Here is a 20532-nt window from a genome sequence, read left to right as displayed (position 1 = left end):
AAGACGAGATTATTCACCTTATTTTCATTTATTTCAGGAAAAATAAGTTCAGATAAGGGTTAATAAGTTCAGATAAGATAAGTTCAGGAAAAATAAGTTCAGATAAGTTGTGATAAGGGTTAATTAAGGCTACTCAAGTTCAATTTATAACTAAAATTAGTTTTGTGCCCCGGGCAATGCCCAAGTTGTTTATTGAATTTTTGGATAAACCTTTTGGCTTGAGTGTTAAATACGGTCATATAATCACTTTTGATATTGCTGGATATTGACATATGATATCATACTTAAATTATTTTTAAGAGTATTTTTACCGATTAGACTTATTTTTACTAATTCTCTATTATTTTAAATATATTATAAATGGATCTTATTTTAAAGAACTTTTTAAAACAAATTTGATGATGAAAATAGAATTGAGTTATAGGATATTTATTAAAAGTTATGATTAATTTTGTATACATGAATATTAGAATTCTATCGATAATAAAACTCTATACAATAATTTTATCTTAAAAAATCTATCCAAATATCGATTACTTAATAATACTATTTATCTCCTATGTGGCTCGACACTTGGCGAAAAATTGGAATGCCAAGTGTCGCTGTTTCGTGGCCTGGCTGCGTGACCGGTCTATTTATTAGTGATGTATGATAAGTTCTAATAAGGGCTAATAAGTTCAGATAAATAAAAATCAGGTGAATAGAATGCACCCTTAAATTCAAATAAGTAAAAATCAGATGAATAAAACACACCCTTAAATTAAGCACTTGAACATGGTCAACTTTTATTTATGAGCAAAGTTGGGTTGCTTTAATTTGACGGACTTTTAAGCTAAGGGCATTATGTACTTACTCCACTCATTTTATTGCAACGTAGAGGGAACAATAACTTTTAAGATGAGAAGAGATAGAGAGATTAAAAAAGAAAGACTAGTGTGAAGAGAAAAGAGATAAATGAGAATTATTTGTTGGGAAGAAGCACGAATACACTTAACAACTAAAAATGGTTGTGAGTTGTGTCTTGACACTCTTATGTCCAACCTGTAGGCTTTGAACTGGCTAGACGTGATCTAAACCTTGATCCACTAGTTTTTGTGTTGTGCTGAAACTTTCAAGAGGACTGGACAAGCCCACGAATCACCTTGAAGTGCTTGCATGCCTAGGCCTTTTTTTTTTTTTTTTTTAATGTTGAATCATGTGGTGCCCACACCTTATAGTTTTTGCATAGTAGAATTTTCAAAATTTAGAAACCTATTTACAATCTTTAATTTAATTTAACACGGAGTATGATTTTTAATTTTAGACTTTGAAAAAAAAAAACTATCAACATTTCTTGTGTACATTAAAATCACTACTTATCATAGAAATATCATCCAATAGTATGAAAATAGGTGCAACTCCAAACCGATTACTTCTAATTGCTCTGACCATGCTACTTAACAAATTTCAAGGATATATTCTTCTAATCCCAAGCTCTTTAATTTTCCAAATCCACCCACAGCTTTATGAGCAATAGTACTATTTTTTTTAATAAGAATGATTGTCAAGTGATTATTATTCCATGAATAAAAAATATGAATACATAGATAATTTTCTCATATAGATTATATAGAGTGTATATTCATATAATATATATTGTCTCTTACATAAATTAAGGGTATCATACGTCAAAATATCATAAATCAAAAAGGATATACACCTTTTACATAACAATGTTCGTATCAATGATATTAAATTTGTCATATAGATTAAAAAAATCATCTTAAAACTCAATATACAAACCGGACATTGCCTGGAACACAAAACTAGTCATCCCAATATATTTGACCAACTAAATAAGTATTTGACATCCACACACCCGCCTATTACTCCATTAGTGGTCAAACATTAACATACGAGGCTCCAATGTCCTATTATATAAAAGCATACAATTAGCAAACTGCAGATATACTCATCTACTGTATTAAACTGCTCGTTGGAGTCAAAATTGCCATCATATTTCAAGTACAAATTCATTATCTCTTTTCTCAGCTTAGCATAGCTTGCGCACTATTATTTCATTACATAGATACACTCTCAATCTCCCCGCCATATTTACAAATTAAACCTTGTCATATGCAATACCGTATCTCCTATGAGGTATGAGGATCGAACCATTGGCGACGCCCTTTGTCGTAACTCTACCGTCCGCTAGTCATATCTCGCTATAAAATGTTGCCCGGAAGATGAAGCAAGTCTACTTGATTCCGTCAAAATAAACGTAAAGATGTCTACTAGACATGTCATGTAACTTATACTTCGTATTATTGATCATGTTATTATGTGTTGTATTATACAGTAAGTAGATCTTGTTGATATTATTGGCATTATTTGTTGGGCTGTGATAGCACAGTAGTTGGACAGTGTTAGCCCAAGTGTATTATCAATACACTTCGAGAACATATAATCCTGACAGTTATGTGTCTACACAAGCCTACTATAATAATCCAGATAAATTGAAACTTTGGGCCTTGGATTATCATCATGGCCCAGAATTAGATACAGCATAAGCCCACCACTGGGAATAGAGTAAATAAACGACGATGGACTATCTTTAATAACTAAACTTGGTTCAAATCGAGGCTTTTGTTAAGTGATGAGTCTATTCTAATCGACATGGGTCACTTTGATTTTCTGTGAGCCCAAATCATTCACAGCTTCGAGTTCAAGTCAATTTTGATACGGGTTATATTAAGTTTAGGTCAATCTTGTCTTGAGTTTAATTTGAGCCAGGTTTATAAAAATCTAATCTAATTTAATATCATATATATCATATCACTAATAAATAAAGCCGGTCCCGCAATCAGGCTACGAGACAGCAAAACTTGACATTTCAGTTTTGGCCAAGTGTCGTGCCATGAAGGCGACAGATAGGTATTATTGTGACACATATGGAATAATTGAATTTTGGATAGAATTTTGAAGATAAAAATGTTGTAAGAGTTTTATTATCGATACACTAATAATATTTCATATATACAAAATTAATCATAACTTTGAATAAAAATCTAATAACTCATTTATATTTCCATCATAAAATTTATTTTAAAAAGTTCTTTAAAATAAGATCCATTTATAATATATTTAAAATAATAGAGAATTAGTAAAAATAAGTTTTAACCGGTAAAATACTTTCAGTTTAGTAAAATAATTTAAATATGATATCGTATATCCAAATATCCTGCATCATCAAAAGTGATTATATGACCGTATTTAACAATCAAGCCAAAAAGTTTATCCTAAAATTCATTAGAACAACGTGGACATCGCGCGGGACACAAAACTATATATAAAGGGAAGTTTTTTCCCAAGATTTTAGATTGCCACCTAGGATTTTTTTTTTAAAAAAATTATTAGAGCGCCTTGTAGGATTAGTATTTTTAGAGCGTTTCTTATAGAATTATGCCACGTAGGATTGTTATTTTAAAACACCACGTAAGATTAAAATTAAAAATTTAAATTTATTATAAAAATAAAATACTATCTTTTTAAATTGGAAATTTAATCTAAGAGAAAAGAAACAAGTTATTTTATCTTGTACATATAAAAAAATACTACTACGTATTAAGCTTACAAAAATGAAATTCACGTTCAATTGATATTTAAAAAAAAATTAAATTAGATAAATAAAATAATGAAAATATAACAAGTGATTGTAATAAAATATTATATAAATATATACTAATAAAAAAATGAAATCATGTTAAATTATATAAAGGGGAGTTGTTTAAAAAAAAAAAAAAATGAAGGCGGGGAGTTTTTTCCCAAGATTTTAGAGAGCCACCTAGAATTTTGTTTTTAAATAAATTATTAGAACGCCATGTAGGATTAGTGTTTTTAGAACGTTACGTATAGGATTATGCCACGTAGTTACGTATAGGATTATGCAACGTAAGATTGTTATTTTAAAGCACCACGTAAGATTAAAAGTAAAAATTTAAATTTATTATAAAAATAAAATACTATCTTTTTAAATTGGAAATTTTATCTAAGAGAAAAGAACAACTTATTTTATTTCGTATATATATAAAAAATACTATTAAACTTAAAAAAAATGAAATTCACGTTCAATTGATATTTTAAAAAAATTGGATTAGAATGAAAATATGACAAGTGATTATAATAAAATAATTTATAAAAATATACTAATAAAAATAATGAAATCACGTTTAATTAAAATAAAAAAATCAGTTTCCTCTCAAAAAAATAGTTTTAAATTAAATACAAAAAGCAAGAAAAATCCATTGAAATTCAAAATATATCGTTTCTCTTTTTCTAGATAAAAAAATAAAAAATGTTCATCATTTATCATTTATTCGTCTTAAAGATTAAGTTCTACGTTAACAAAATAAAATTAGCGAATGAAATTTTAAAGATTAAGTTAATAAATATAAAATATTATCTTTGATATTAGGAATTTCATTTAAATATATAACGAATGAGAGAAAATTCACAATTTATTTTAAAATAAATAAAATAAAAATATTAAATGATAATATGATATACTACGTACAACGAATAAATAAAGTAAAATTTTTTATCACAAATATAGGAAAAAAATATAAGTTTTAAAAAAATACAAACAAACCGTGCATCGCACGGGCTTCATCTAGTTATTACTATACGATGCCCGGATTGTTTATAAAATTTTAAGAATTTTTTTTTTTTTTTTATCAATATGTCAAATTTTAAAATATATTATTGATACAAACATTGTTATGTAAAAGGTGTATATCCCTTTTGATTTAGGATATTTTGACGTAGGATACTATTGATTTTTGTAAGAGCGCAATATATATTATAAAAATATACAATATATATATGAGAGAAATATCTATGATATTCAAAATTTTCACTTATGGATTAATAATCACTTGACAATCGTGCTTATAAAATAAAATAATAGTACTACCGCTCATAAAGCTGTGGGAAGTTTTGGAAAAGAGTTTGGGCTATCTGGTAGCTGCGATCATTAAAATGACGCAAGTAGCATTGCCACAACAATTAAAATAAATCAGAGTGGAGTTGCACCTATTTTAATATTATTGGAACATATTTCTAAGATAAGTTGTCTTTGATGTCTTTAATTATACATGTACTCATGTTTGACAGGTGGGAGCTTTTGGGGTAAGTATTGCAATATTTATAAAATTGAGAAAATACTTTTAGAATATATCATTATAAGATAAAAATATAAATTTATAAGATAATTATTGAAAGTTATAATTTGATACTTTTTTTTGAGTAAAGTTATACTTTAATACTTTTTTTTTGAACAAAGTTATAATTCAATTTGTATCTATGAAATATTGGTATTTTATTGAAAATAAAACTCTAAACCAACAATTTTATCCTAAAAATCTATCCAAATTTTATTTAAACTAAAAGTTTTAAACTAACTTCTTTATCCTATTAATTCTATTTAAATCTATCTATTTTTTTTTTACCCTAATAATAAATTTAAGTTTTTTATTATACAAAAATATATTCAAATACATCTTATGTGTCATACTAATAGTTAATTGTTGCCTATATGGCGCGACACTTAGAGAAGAGTTGAGATGCCGAGTGTCGTTGTCTCTTGGCATGACTAAAGTTTAGCTTTATATATTAGTTACTAGTTTTGTGCCCAGGCGATGCCTAAATTGTTGATAAAATTTTAGGATAAACTTTTTGGCTTGAATGTTAAATAGGGTCATATAATCCCTTTTGATAATGAGGATATTTAAACATACGATATCATATCGCTTATTTATATAATAGTGTACGTTTTGTAGTTTTGTTTGTAATAAGTATCTACACAAATTCTTATATGTGGCTAGCCACATGGTGTGGCCACTTCACATAATTACATATAAGGCAATAAATTAAGTAATAGGGGTCACGGTTATGAGCAAATGGGGTTACCTTAATGTATATGAGCTTACTTAAATAAGAAAAAGGGTTACTCTCTTAAACAAGTGGAATTATTCTTTTGTTTTTTAAAACAAAAGAATAGGGGTTACTCGAATAAACAAAGGGGGTTACTTATTTCTAAATTACTTGATTTTACTCGTATAATGAATTTGGGTTACTTTTATGGACAATATAGGGTTACTTTTGTGAAAAAATGAGGTTACTCAAACATATAAATGAAGATTACTCTTATAAACTAATGTGGTCACACCGTGTGGCTAGCCACATACAAGGCTTACCCAAGTATCTATGTTATTATTGACTTGGTTTTAAAATACTTTTACTAAACTGAAGTATTTTTACTAAACTAAAATTATTTTTACAGATTAAAACTTATTTTAACTAATTCTCTATTTTTTAAAATAAATTAAATATATTATACATGGATCTTATTTTAAAGAACTTTTTGATACGTATTTTATGATGGAAATGGAACCGAGTTATAGGATATTTATAAAAAATTATGATTAATTTTGTGTATATGAAATATTAGAAGTATATTTATAATAAAACTATATACAATATTTTTATGTTAAAAAATCTATCCAAAATTCTCTTAATTAGCATCATATATATATATATATATATATATATATATATATATATACACATATGTGTGTGTGTGTGTTACAATAATAACTATTTGCAGCCTACGTGGCGCAACACTTGGCGAAAAACTGAAATGCCAAGTGTTGTTGTCTCGATGCCTAGATGGTTGATAAAATTTTAGGATAAACTTTTTGGCTTGGACGTTAAATACGGTCATATAATCCTCTTAGATGATGTATGATATTTAGACATACAATATCATATCGCTTATTTATACAATAATATACTTTTTGTAGTTTTGTTTGCAAATAGATATCTATGTTATTATTAACTTGAATTATTTTTATTGAACTTAATTTTTTTTACTAAACTGAAAGTATTTTTACCAATCTAAAATTATTTTTACCAAACTTAGTTTTACTGATTCTCTATTATTTATTAATTAAATTATATATATTATAAATAGATCTTATTTTAAAGAACTTTTTAACGAATTTTATATTGGAAAAAGAACAGAGTTGTTGGATATTTATTAAAAGTTATACCTAATTTCGTATATATGAAATATTAGAAGTATATCGATAATAAAACTCTAAACAACATTATTATCTAAAAAAAATGTATCCAAAATTCGCTTACTTAGCATCATATGTGTCACAATAATACCTATTTGTCGTCTACGTGGCGTGATACTTGGCGAAAAACTGTAATGCTAAGTGTCGATGTCTCGTGGCCTGGCAACGAGATCCAGCTTTATTTATTAGTGACTAATTTTGTGCCCCGGGCAATGCTCAGGTTGTTTAGGCAAATTTATATATGTGGTTGACCATATTGTGTGGCAGGGGTTACTTGAATTACTCGGTCATGGGTTACTCGAGCTACCCGATCAGGGGTTACTCGAGTTACTCGGTCAGAGGTTACTTAAGATGTTCGGTCATGTGTTACTCGAGGGGTTACTCGGTCAAAGGTTACTCGGAGGGGTTACTCGGTCATCGGTTACTTGAGATACTCGGTCAGAGGTTACTACTTACTTGGGGGTTCAGTTAGGGGTTACTCGCTCAAGAATAACTCAAGTAACCCCTGATCGAGTAACTCGAGTAACCCCGGCCACACGGGGTGGCCAGCCACATAGAAAAATCCCCCGGTTGTTTATTGAGTTTTAGGATAAACCTTTTGGCTTGAATGTTAAACACGGTCATATAATCACTTTTGATAATGCAGGATATTTAGGCATGCAATATCATACTTAAATTATTTTTACTAAACTGAAAGTATTTTTACAGATTAAAACTTATTTTTAGTAATTCTCTATTATTTTAAGTATATTATAAATGGATCTTATTGTAAAGAACTTTTTAAAACGAATTTTTTTATGAAGGAAATAGAACAGAGTAATAGGATATTTATTACTTTTGTTTATACAAAATATTAGAATTCTATCGATAACAAAACTTTATACAACAATTTTATCTTTAAAAATCTATAAAAATTGCTTACTTTTTTTGCTACGGGCAAAAATTGCTTACTTAGTATCATATGTGTCACAATAATACTTATTTTTCACCTACGTGGCGCGACACTTGGCGAAAAACTGAAATGCCAAGTATCGTTGTCTCGTGGTCTCGCTGCGAGATCGGCTTTATTTATTAGTAATATGATATAATATGATATGATATTTTGAGTTTGAGTCAAGTTTAGATAAGAGTATAGAATTCCAATCACTTTAACACTTAAGATCTAATTTCAGCAGGTCCAGGTTATAGAATGATCGAACAAGATTCTGATACATGTTAATTTGAATTGTATAAGCCTTGGACTCAAGTCGAGTTCTGATCATGAGTTTGGCGCTCAAGTCCAATTTGGATCAAAATATCTAATGAGCATGTCAAATTGCGTGTGTACTGTCTCGAATTCGGGTATACTACAAATCGAGTAAAGGACTATTTGGATCATAATATTAGTTTAGGGAAATATATATCCTCCATTAATATATATGTGGAAGGTGAGCTTGTGACTAAGCTATTGCCCCTTTCATTAATCGTTAGTTAGTAAGGTAATTGTCAACTGCATGAGTCATGCGTATGATAATCAATAGCATTGAATATGATCAATCTTATGTTATTATTATGAAGTAGATGGTCCAGGGTGGGTTTGGTATCAATTATTGTAATCAAGCTTGTCTTATTTTGTATTTAGTTATACTAATCATATGATTAAAAACAACTTAATTGTCATCAGGTCACCACTGAGGATCAAACAATTACAATAATGGAGCATGCATTGGTGATTTGGTGTGTATCGATAGCCAACAAATCATTTGCTTCCAATATTAGACTAATCTTAACAATGAAGACTAGATGATCGCGAGTTAAATATTATGGATTAAGTATTATTATTGCATAGACCAACGTCATGTTAAAAAATTAACATAAAAAAAAGACTTTGTTTGTTTTGTTGGAAAACAATTTCTTAGGCTTGTTCGTAATCGTATTTTGTTTTCAGTTTTGACTTTTGAGTTTTTTAGAAGACAAAAAACAAAAAATAGGAAACAAGAAAAAGTAATTTTTACTATCCAATTGTAAGTTTTATATATAATCATGATGTAAACAAGTCATATGAATGTTTTATTCTTAATATGTGATTTTTAAAAATGAAAAGTTGAAAACTACAATGATCCGAACAAGCCCTAAAAAATAAGTTTTTTTTTTTTCATTCTTGATTTTCCTTTATTTGTTTTGTTAAAAGGTAAAAATAATTTTCCATGGTGAAAACAACTAAAGGATAGAGGAGAAAATAGATCAATTATGAGAAAATAGATCAGTTATGAGAAAATAGAAAAGTGATGAGTATAAATGTCACATTTATACTCATCACTTCTCTATTTTCTCTCCTCTATCCTTCCCCTCCCTGTTACTCTCCTTTTTCTTTTTCTCCATAAGTTTTTCTATAATCAAACAAATAAAGGAAAACCCTTTTCACAATAATATTTTCCAATGAAAATTGTTCTCCGTAAAAAGTGAATTTCAGAAAGACTTTTTAATTAAACAAACAGGGCCTAAAAGAAAAATGCTATATGCAAGACCGTATTGAAAGTGATTATGAAATCCTAATTTTAATTAATGGGGAGAGAAGAATTAAAACAGTAAATCCTTGCTTAAAATTAAATAGGACAAAACAAATTGAACCAAATGAATAGAAAAGTGTGCGCGTAGGATGTAGGTTGTATTATCCACTAATTTGTGAATTGAATTTTGATTTTAGTAATTCATGTTTGACTTGAATTAGTATGACTTACGAAAAATACAATCATCAAATTTTGATGAAAGTGACTATAATCTCGTATTGTGTTTGCTTGTGTTATAGGAATGCTTAAGAAACAATTAACCCTTCCATTAATTTTATAATTTAACTATTTTTTTAGAAAAATGGATTGATAATTTGAGATCATAAATTGATGACCTAAACCAATCAATGTTGACCACGTGTGTTGACAATTGTCAAAGTAGAAATTCAATTAACATATGGATTTTAAGTTTGAATGCGTATTATTACTTCCATCAAAATGTCAATTTGATCACGCACCCTTGTTTGGGAAAAGGACATCTTCATCTTTCATCAATACCTCTTATCAATTTATCTATTATCTTATCACCAAAATAAAATTAATTTTTTTCCCTTTCAATGTAATGGAGATCGAATATAATCCCAACAAAAATGTTCCCTTTACTTTCGGTTAATGTTTTTCTACAAAGAGGAAGGCATCTTCCTTTATCGATTGATGGTAATTGTATAATTTAACTAGTTTGATCACTAATCACTATTATAAAATCGATTATAGCCATGCCAGCAAACTTAGTCGATAAATTCTTGGTGACGGTTTTTAAACTCTGAAATCAAATTCCGTTTACATTATATAAATTAATTATATCTTCGTGACATATTCGTGGCTTTTAGTCTCTCTATACCCCAACAAATTAAACAAAAGTAGATCTTGTAGAAAGTTTATCCTTAGCCAGCTTCTTTATTATGCGCCACTAACAAAAAATAAAGGTCCATATTTTTTTTATAGCCAAGAATATAATTTTAAAAGGATGAAAGATTTATTTGAAGTAAAGATATATAACCAGCTTTGCATTGCCTTCTTTTCCAAAGTTGTGAGTTGTAAAACATCAAACATTCGAAAGATTCTAAAATCTTTTGTATTTGCATGTTCAGATTATAAGGTCTCAAGAAGATTCTTAAATTTAGTAGCAACAACATTCACTCATAACAATTTAAATATCTTCATCATAATTTTTCGATTGGGTCACACATGGAATAATATTATTATAAACAAAGTAGTTAAAGTAAAGTACTAATGTCAATTAAACTCATAGTTGCAACAAAGAAAGCTAAATCATGATGGACTTTCACATTAGTTCTATCTTCTTTTTAAGGATTTATTAAAATATTGAGGAAAGAAAAAATGATAGATGTACACGAAAACCTAAACTAATACCGATTTCAAATTTGTTTTGAATATTAACTAACACTACTCGTGGTTTTGGCCATGCATGCTTGACAAATTGATTGTATTAGATGTTACGGAGTATATTATTAAAAAAAAAAAAAATGTTACGGAGTATAATGCATCTTATAAAATTATAATTAGTTAACTACTGAGTACTGAAGTAGTTATATCATAAAAATTGTGATTTTTTTTTTGAATCACAAACTATAGATTTATTCTTTCAAAGACAATGTTTGTCTACTTTTCTAAACATTTTGAAACTTTTGAAATAGTTTTTAACCAACTGTGGTTAGTTAAGAGCACTGATAGATCTAACAAGCACATACTTGTCATTGTTATCGTTAGGATATGAAATAATGGGAAATATATATATTTGTGTAATATTATTTCTGTAACACAATAATATATTTATGACTATTTAAATTATTAATTAATTAATATTATACATTCTAATATATCCATGAGATAAAATTTTATTATTATTGTTACAAATCCAAACAGATATCAATTCAATATCCTAACAGATATCATTAATAAAAATTATGTGTAACAAAAAAAAGTACAAGATTAAAATCAAAGTTCCAAACAGATATCAATAACAACTCTGCTTAACCAAAATTTACAAGATTGAAATCCAAGTTAAGATATATATGTATTAGAAGTCGGTTGATTATGTTAATATGATTGTATATTTGTTATGTTTTACGTTTTCTGTATTGTACTATATATATGGTTGTGAATATAATATCAATATAAGCTTAAGCCGTTTTCTCTAATCTTTTTTGAGTTTAACATTATGAAGAGTACATTAAATTTGGATAAAAAGTTATAAACTTTGAACAAATAATATTTTCATAAGCAAAATTTGACTTGTTACCCTTATAACCCAATATTCCTTAACCACATAGCAGCCGTGTAAACCCATGATTCGTAGTCATATTTAATTATACCACTACAATATGAAAGAAAAAAAAAATAATAAATAAAATTTAAAAAAAAAAAAAAAAAAGTAAATGAAAATGAAATTAATAAAAAACGCGTTTCCAAAAAAGCGTAAGCCTATTTGGAACCTTCCTTGAATAAATCTTTCCTTACCTTTTCCTAGACTTTGTTTGCCTATATATACATGTAAAATTAGTAGTCATTCCTCCCATATAAAAATTCACAAGAAGTTTTATAAACCTTGAAAACACAACAACAACAACCCAATTTTGCTTTGTGAATTGTTATCAACCAAACAGGAATTATGAGCAACACACAAACTCAACAACAACAACAAAACATGGACAACGTTCCTCCTGCTGGTATTAATTTGGGTTTTTGATGATTATTTATTGTTGTGTTGTTAATTTTAAGTTGTTGAATTGATTTTGAGTTTTGATGATGATGTTATAGGGTACCCGACTATAAGTCCTCCTGAAGGAAAGATGAAGAAGAAGGGTTGGTTCCGCACCAAAAAGAGGGGTGAGAAAGGTTTTATTGAAGGATGGTATGTCGTCCCTCTTTATTCCCGAACTTAATGAATAATACTTCCTCTATTCTTTTTTCTTTATGTTTTTGGGTTTGGCTTGGACACATAACGTGCCTTGGCAAACCCGATTGATGTACTTATTTGATTTCGGTGATTGATTCGTTAACTAGTCGGGTTTTAGAGGAAAAAAAAAAAAGAGTTTATATAGCCGGATTAACCAGACATACACAGGGAATGAAAAGGGTGTACTAAAAAAACAAAATTAATTTTCATGCAAAATTGATTATTAATTAAAGATTTATCTAAATGTTTTTTTCTATGTGTTTATATGCATTTATGAAACAATATTTAGCATATTCTTAAACAAAACAATTATTGAAAATAACATGACTTAATTTGGATTAAACTACTCTTTATTTTTAATTCAAAGAATTAATAAATTATGTATGATAAACAAAATTGTTTATATTGTTTGTTTGTTTGTTGTATGTTGTGAAAAATTGCAGTTTGGCCGGGTTATGTTGCTGTTGGATCTGTGAAGAGTGCTGCTGCTAAAAGAATCATGGATTGATAATTGATGATGATTATTATATCTATCATGTTTGTGAAATTATTGGATTCTTGAATTATGTGTAATTGATTTATGATTTGATGAACAATACCATAATGTGTAGTATATTTTTTAAAAATATACATATTTGTCATGTGAATAATAAAATTATCAGTGTTAGTTTTTGTTAATTATTCTGGTCGATCTAATGATTATTCCTTTTTTTTTGGCGTATGGATTGGTGCGCGCAGCCTTGCAGCTTTATGCTGCTGTTGGCTTTGTGAAGAGTGTTGTTAAAAAGTCTTCTCTACCCTTCAAATAAATTAAAGCTTATATTATGTTAAAAAAAAAAATAAAAAAAAGGCTTATGTTTTTAGCTTATGAGCTTGTAAAATATTTATCCATAATGTTATTTTGAGAGTTTAGCGTGAGTTTATTAGTTTCGCATTTTTTCGACCTATATATGTATACGGAACAAAATATATGAGTAGTAAAACTTTGTGTTTTTATTATCTGTATTTTTACTCAATTTATGAAATTAAAAAAAAAATATATAGTAAATGAAGAAAATGACTTAATTGAAGAAGATAAAGAGAGACAATTAATAGCTGTGGAAGGGTCTAGATCGATCTATGTAGGCGTGATGAGGACGTTATAGAAAATGCAATGTGGACCAATTTTTCAACAATGGCACAAACAATTTATTCTACTAGTCTAATCATCATTTAATTGTCCATTAATAAATCCTATTATTAGGATAACCATGAATAAAGTTGGAACTATCTTCTTGGACTTATAAGGAAATTCAAATAATGTTTGATTAAGCAACAAATACAAAATTATTTTTTTTTACACGAACAAATACAAAATTATTACTCACTCCATTTCAAAGCTAAAAAATGTACTATGTTGGGTATTGCTGTTGCTAAAAAAAAATAATAATAATAATAATAAAAATAAAAATAAAAATTGTTAGGTACTTGTTTTATTGGCTGTCTCTTAGACTCCAAGAGCTAAGTTTGACATTATCAAAAGGTAGCATATCATGTCATTGTACAATATTCTTTTCTCTTTAGTTGTAATTGAATGATTGTAATATTTGTACAAGTACAACCTATTGCAAGTCAAGAAATAGGTAATATCTGGTGTAATTATTAGAATTTGTATTCACATGAGCTTTTATGATCATATTTTACCGGTGATATTTTGAGATTGAGAATTCTCTTATTTTTCTTACACTTTCAAATGACCTTACCTGCTAAATTGAGTTATATTGGCCTTTGCGACATTCCTTCTTGATAAGGCACTTATCAAAGAAGAAGGAAAATAAATTACTTAGCCAAGGTTTAACTCAAAGTGCATAAGAATTGAACTAGGATAAATTCTAATATTAAAGTTGTTTCAACTTTAATGTGACGGACTTTAAATTAATCATCATAGATTACTAAAAGACAAAATGAGACAAATATGTAATGCTAAATATTTTTAATTTGCTTGATTGTATAATACTTAGCTGATATCGATACTCTTATTATACTAACATTCCATATATGCTAATGCAAAAATAACTTTGTAAGTACTAAAAAGCGACATTAATTAAGTTTATATGTATGCTACGTGACGCTCTCTTTCTTTTGTTGGTTCTCATTTTATCTCATCCACATACACATTAAAAAATCAAAGTTATGAAATGCACTTGACTTTGACTCATGGTCTCATGCCTTAACATTTAGAAACATATATAGCCATACATTGCAAACAAAATTAATATATGTTGACAATGTACTAATAAGTGTAAGCTAACTAAATCAAGATTCAATAATAATTTTAAGGTTCTGTTCTTTTGAGTTAATGTGGTTTACTCTGCTGAAATCTGCTAAAACTTGGTCTACTTAGTATTAATAATTTGTTGACACTTACTCTGCTTTGCCGACACCTATTTTACTCTGCTCTACTTAAATGCTCAAAAGAACATGACATTTATTAATTGTTAATCACGTTATAAATTCAATAAACATTGCCCAAACTAGTTAAAAGTTGCTCCAAAAGAGTAGTAAATACTTGAAGAAAGTTAGTAATAATTACTTGGAGACTTAATGTATAAACTTAACAAAGCACTTTTTCAAGGGTACAATTTACTCACTTATTTTTCATTTTTGGTGATTATTATTGACTTCTCCAAAAAATATAAAACTATACGATAAGCCAATGAATTATCCCAAAAGAGAACCCCACCAACTTTTAATATCTACCCCAAAATCCAAGGTATTGAATGGAAATGACTAAGAAGACAGCTAACATGAACATCTGCTCGTGTTATATTTTATGTTCCACGTGTTACCAAAACCTTGACCCAAAGATAAGCTTGTGAAGATCAGTTGCTGACTTGCTGGTCCTTTTTTAACTATCCAAAATTACTAAAGTGATTAAGTGACCATTTTATGAGCTATGTTTTTAGTCGAGACAAGTAGGCAATATGAATGTAATTATATGTATATATTCTCATATATACATTCGAGTGTATAATTACTTTAAACTAATGATTGAAATAGTCGAATGATTCGAAGTTCATGTTCCCATCTTATTCACGATATGTACAGATGTATAGTACATTATGAGAGTGATGTGGCATAACATGGATGTTGGTGAGAATAATTCGAAATTTCAAATAGTACCTTAAATGGTTTAAGGTCATACGCGGCTCAACATAAGGCACTTTGGCAAGAGTTGGAGAGTAATAAACATGACAAAGATATTGCAAGATATAGTCATGTGTTGTTGTGGCAACTTTGTAATGGATAAATAATGATGACACGAGCGCAATGAACTAATGTTGAAGGTTACATCTTATGTATTGAAGAAAGATATAGATAAACACAATTTCTCTTTTTGAGGGAAATTTAACATAGATATAGTCATAGATAAACATACACTATTTAGGTAAGCTAATATTACTGTGAGGTCTGTGACATGTTGATCATATTGTGTTGTGTTGTAGGCCCAACACTTGAATGATTTGTATACCATAAATCTTGGTAGGTTGTATTATCAAAATTTCATACTCTATATCATGTTAGCACAACCCATTACTATGACTTCTTATGAGATGGTTCAACTTCTATAAATGATTCTAGGTAGTCTACTTTAGAGACTTATGACCAAGATCAAACTATCTACCCTCACTAACTGGATCAGATCTGTAGAGAACAAGAAATGAGGTAATCTTTAGATCGGAATAACAGAGACATTCTTGACCTATTGTTCCTCGTATGACGCATGTTATGTCACCTAATCCTTCATGCTAGCCCGACATAGTGTAATTTTCACGTGAATAAGAGCAAAACCTAAAAGAAAAAGAAAAAAAAAATCCCTTTGTTATATCTAAGCAAAATTGTTTAACCAAACATGCATGCCAATACACAAATTTGACCATTAATAATTGGTATGGTTACATTCATGTTTGATTAATCACTCATTACACCAATTATTTCAAGAAACACATCATTTGTTATACTTGTTCAAGTTACACCCTGTTCAAAAATCACAAGGACTTGTAAACGAGTTATAAAAAGTCTTGTTTTGATCACAATTTTGCCATTTTTTTTAAAGAAACATATCAACTTCTCTAATTATTTATTCGTAAAATTTATAATAGAAAAAACTGATACCAATAAAGGTATACATTGTAAATAATCCAATACCATATTGTTTAATATATCATGTGTGTTTTTTTAGATATTAGTGTAAAAATCAGTTAATCTAACAATACATTACAAAGCATATATGAGTAATGTGTATTTTTTTTTTAATATATTAGTAAAAAAAGAGAATTAAAAAGCTTTTCCACATCTATTAATTATTACTAAAACAAAACATTGCTGATGTCATCGTGGTCCATATGTACTCTCATAATAAAAATTTTCCTGCATAAATGCAAGGATGATAAATGCAAGGATGATGTCATTTTTTTTTGGAGCTACCATATTTAACAATTTTGAAATTTGAATATTAGAAACTTCTACATTACAACTACAATCTATCAGTTTATCTTAAAAAAACGAAACAATTGTAAATAACACACTAATAAATGGACTCCTGCATTGAACTATGTATTAGGCAACGTTGAACATGCATCGCACGGGTTCTAACCTAATAGTAAATGTAAACAATGAAAAATAATTACTTCTTAAGTAGTAACACTAAAAAAAACGAAGGGAGTATACGGCGTAAATATTAAAAGAGTGTCTATGAGGACTATGACCCAAGCCCATCGACAAAGAAAGGAACAAAAGTTAAAAAAAAAAAAAACTGAGCCTCTCAAGTCTCAACCATTCTACTTGGTTCCAATCACCATAATCTGGTGAGCCACGTCGTGCTCCGGCGAAAATGGAAGGTGGGGTTAAAAAAGATTTGAGCAACTTGAAAACGCCTTCCACTGATGATGAATTCACTGATACTCTTCTCCAAATTCGTGCTTCCAAAACCCCTGTAATCAATCTCCTTTACTTTCCCTTTTCTTCTATTTTTCTACTTAATTTGTTTTTTGGGATAAAATTAGTCCTTAAATTAGCTTTTTAGAAGTGGGGTTTTTTTTTTAATTAATTGGAAATTCGTTGTGTCTAAAATTTCTGCTTATGTTTGATTGTAGGCAGTAATCAATTATGGTGCTTCTTGGTAAGTTTAATTTTTTTCAAGACTATATACTTCATTTTTGCATATAATTTGTTATTTGTGTATTGAATAATATAATACAATATTCTTACTTGCCTTTGATTAAATTAATTTCATTCATTTGCGAAGTTGACTTGTACTCGTATGTGATTTGGGGTGATTAAGTTTGTTGTATATGAAGTAGTATAACCCGTAGTATACAAGTTTTTGCCTTTTAAATTGGTCATTGTTATAGATTGATTAACAGTTGCTTTTGATTAAATTAACATTTGCGAAGTTGACTTGTATGTGACTTAGTATACGAAGTACTATTAACCCGTAGTATTAGTTTTTGCCATCTAAGTTGGTCGTTGTTATAGACTGATTAATAGGCTAGAAGAATTTGAAACCTAGGGAATAATTGTTGCTTTCAAGTTTACTTTGGTGACCAATAATTGATGTAGCCGACCCTACAAAGTGGGAGGCGAGTGAGCTTTGGTATCTTGATGCAATGAACTATGTTTGGAGTATTGGACTTGTTGGTCAAATTGAACTATTTAAGATACCATTTTCTAGGTTGGATTTGGTGTAACTAATTAGCTTCTCATTACGAGTACTCTTGTTTAGGTAATTTACGAGTAAAATTGAATGAAAGAAAGTGATTTCTGAGAATAATATGAGCAATAATTTGACTTGAAGTTGGATAATTTGCAGTTTACATATGGATTTGGATGTGTCATTCGTGGTGCATTCCTTGAACTCCTTGAGACTCATTTCAATAATTTGAAGTAGTGTTTGAATGTCTTAATTTGCTTTTTTTTTTTTTTATATTATGTTTACAATTATAACTTCAAGCTGTTTGTAGCATCATATGCTTTCGGTATGTTTGCAGTCTTGTGAACTTTTCCTGTCAACGTAAACTCTACATGGTCTACTCATTGGATGATCATTTGTGTGAGGTTAACCGGTTTACTGTTAAGAGCATGTTTGGTAAGGGTATGTTTAGGGTTGGAAACGGATTCAATTAAAGCATTACCATTACCAAGAGTTTGGTTAGAAGGTTTAGGTAACAATTACCATTACGGGTAATGGTTTCCACTCATTTGTTACCTCTCTAAAAGCTAAGGTAACAAATATCTTTACCCTCAAACAAAAATAAAGAGAGTTAGGTTTAAGTGATTCCTTTCCATGTTTAAACCAAACAAATGAAAAGGTAACTGTTAAATGATTCCTTTTCTTCTCCTTATTTATTTCCTTTCCACTCCATTTCCAATTTTCATGCCAAACGCCCCCTAAGACACTTTAGAGTAAACTCTATTGATGAATCTTTTTCAGGTGCCGAGTTTGCAATCAGATCCTGCCTGCATTTCAGAAGTTCAGCAAAGAGTTCCCAAAGCTTTCCTTTGTTTATGCGGATATAGATGAGTGCCCTGAGACCACTCAACAGATACGCTACACTCCTACATTTCAGTTCTACCGCGATGGTGAGAGGGTTGACGAGATGTTTGGAGCTGGAGAAGAACGGCTTCGTGACCGTCTTTGGTTGCATTCTTGATTTTAGTTTCCCCCTCTACTATACCTGTGGGACTGTGGCAAAGGACAAGCCTAATTCTGTAACCATGTATTAGCCAAAAAATCAGCTTTCTTGGAAAATTTGAGAAGCATGTAAATGTAGTTGGATATATATTATTTACCCTGATCTTGCTTTACACATTTAAACACCTGTATTTTTTTTTTTTAGTTGTTACTGATAACTCATAGCTTGGATGGATCATTGACTAATTGATCTCATATTTGACTGATTGAGGATATCTATTCTGATATGGAAGTTGTGAAACACTGAAATTACTTGACAACTCGGCAAATTACAGATACACACCTACAATAAAACTGTCTACCATTATCACAGTGAACTAGTGGTACTCCATGAACCAGTAATTTCTTATATGAATGACGCATTAGTTTTAAGACTTGGAGCAGGGGAAGGTATCTGGTTTCACTGGCTATCATTTAGCCCGACAAAAAATAAATCGAGACTTGGACTTCTAAGCCTGTCTAGCTGGTTAAGGAAATATAATCAGACTTTTACAATTGACTTCTATAGCCAGCTAGTTTGCTTCATTGCAGGATGCTTCGATATTTGACTTGCTCCAGCTTCTCTCTTATTTTCTTGTCAGAATCAGACCCAAATTAGTAAAATCCTTCAATAAGTCTTGTATAAGGCAGGTGTACATTAAATTTATTGTAAGACGGTCAGTTTGAGGGTAACTTTAACTACTTTAATGGTAATTTTAACCCCTTAAAAGATAACTTTTAATTTGTCGTTGGTTTGAATTTTGTTTTAATGTGTAATTTCTTATATATTCATGATTACATACTATAAAGGCTAATATAATTAATCTAATACGTCATAAGTTTTTTGTAAAATAAAATTTATTATTAGAAAAAAAAAACTTTTGTAGTATAAAGGGTAACTTTAAATACTTTTAAGATAACTTTAACCCATCTTACAATAAATTAACGTACACCCGCCTATTTGGAAAATTTGGGAAAATCCTTTACAAAAGGACTCCGCGATATTGTTGTAGATATTTTACAGAATCATATTGCCCCAGAGGCCTGAGCTCCAGCTTCAGGTTCTCGTTGTAGCCCAGGCCAGCATTGGCTGATTAGTGATCTGCACAAAGCCATCCCAGCTGATTGATGTTCAGAGTCAGCAAGGGTCCTGCTCAATGAACATCAAACATGAAGCTGCAGAGTCTGAGGTGCTGATGATCTTGAAAGAAACATAATCTCAACATTACTTCT

General features: G+C 29.2%; 1 protein-coding gene and 1 long non-coding RNA gene across 2 annotated transcripts; both read left to right on the top strand.

The window, feature by feature from the left end:
- Positions 1-12191: 12191 nt before the first annotated feature.
- Positions 12192-13268, top strand: LOC110712827. Its single transcript, XR_002509708.1, has 3 exons — positions 12192-12357; positions 12449-12542; positions 13031-13268. It is a non-coding gene; the product is annotated as an uncharacterized LOC110712827 (long non-coding RNA).
- Positions 13269-17302: 4034 nt separating this feature from the next.
- LOC110712840 (thioredoxin-like 3-3) lies at positions 17303-19526 on the top strand. Its single transcript, XM_021891293.1, has 3 exons — positions 17303-17562; positions 17723-17748; positions 19060-19526. Exons 1-3 carry the CDS (start codon positions 17461-17463, stop codon positions 19277-19279), a joined length of 348 nt encoding a protein of 115 aa, XP_021746985.1. The 5' UTR covers positions 17303-17460; the 3' UTR covers positions 19280-19526.
- The last annotated feature ends 1006 nt before the right edge of the window (positions 19527-20532 follow it).

Source organism: Chenopodium quinoa, unplaced genomic scaffold (genome assembly GCF_001683475.1).
Source record: "Chenopodium quinoa cultivar QQ74 unplaced genomic scaffold, ASM168347v1, whole genome shotgun sequence".
In the NCBI taxonomy this organism is placed as follows: Eukaryota; Viridiplantae; Streptophyta; class Magnoliopsida; order Caryophyllales; family Amaranthaceae; genus Chenopodium; species Chenopodium quinoa.
The sequence above is the reverse complement of the archived record's forward strand: the minus strand, read 5'-3'. Positions and strand labels throughout refer to the sequence as shown.

Coding starts and splice junctions, on each gene's coding strand:
- LOC110712840 (XM_021891293.1), top strand. CDS start 17,461: ATGGAAGGTGGGGTTAAAAAAGATTTGAGCAACTTGAAAACGCCTTCC. Junction 17,563..17,722: donor TTCGTGCTTCCAAAACCCCT/GTAATCAATCTC, acceptor GTTTGATTGTAG/GCAGTAATCAATTATGGTGC. Junction 17,749..19,059: donor ATCAATTATGGTGCTTCTTG/GTAAGTTTAATT, acceptor AATCTTTTTCAG/GTGCCGAGTTTGCAATCAGA.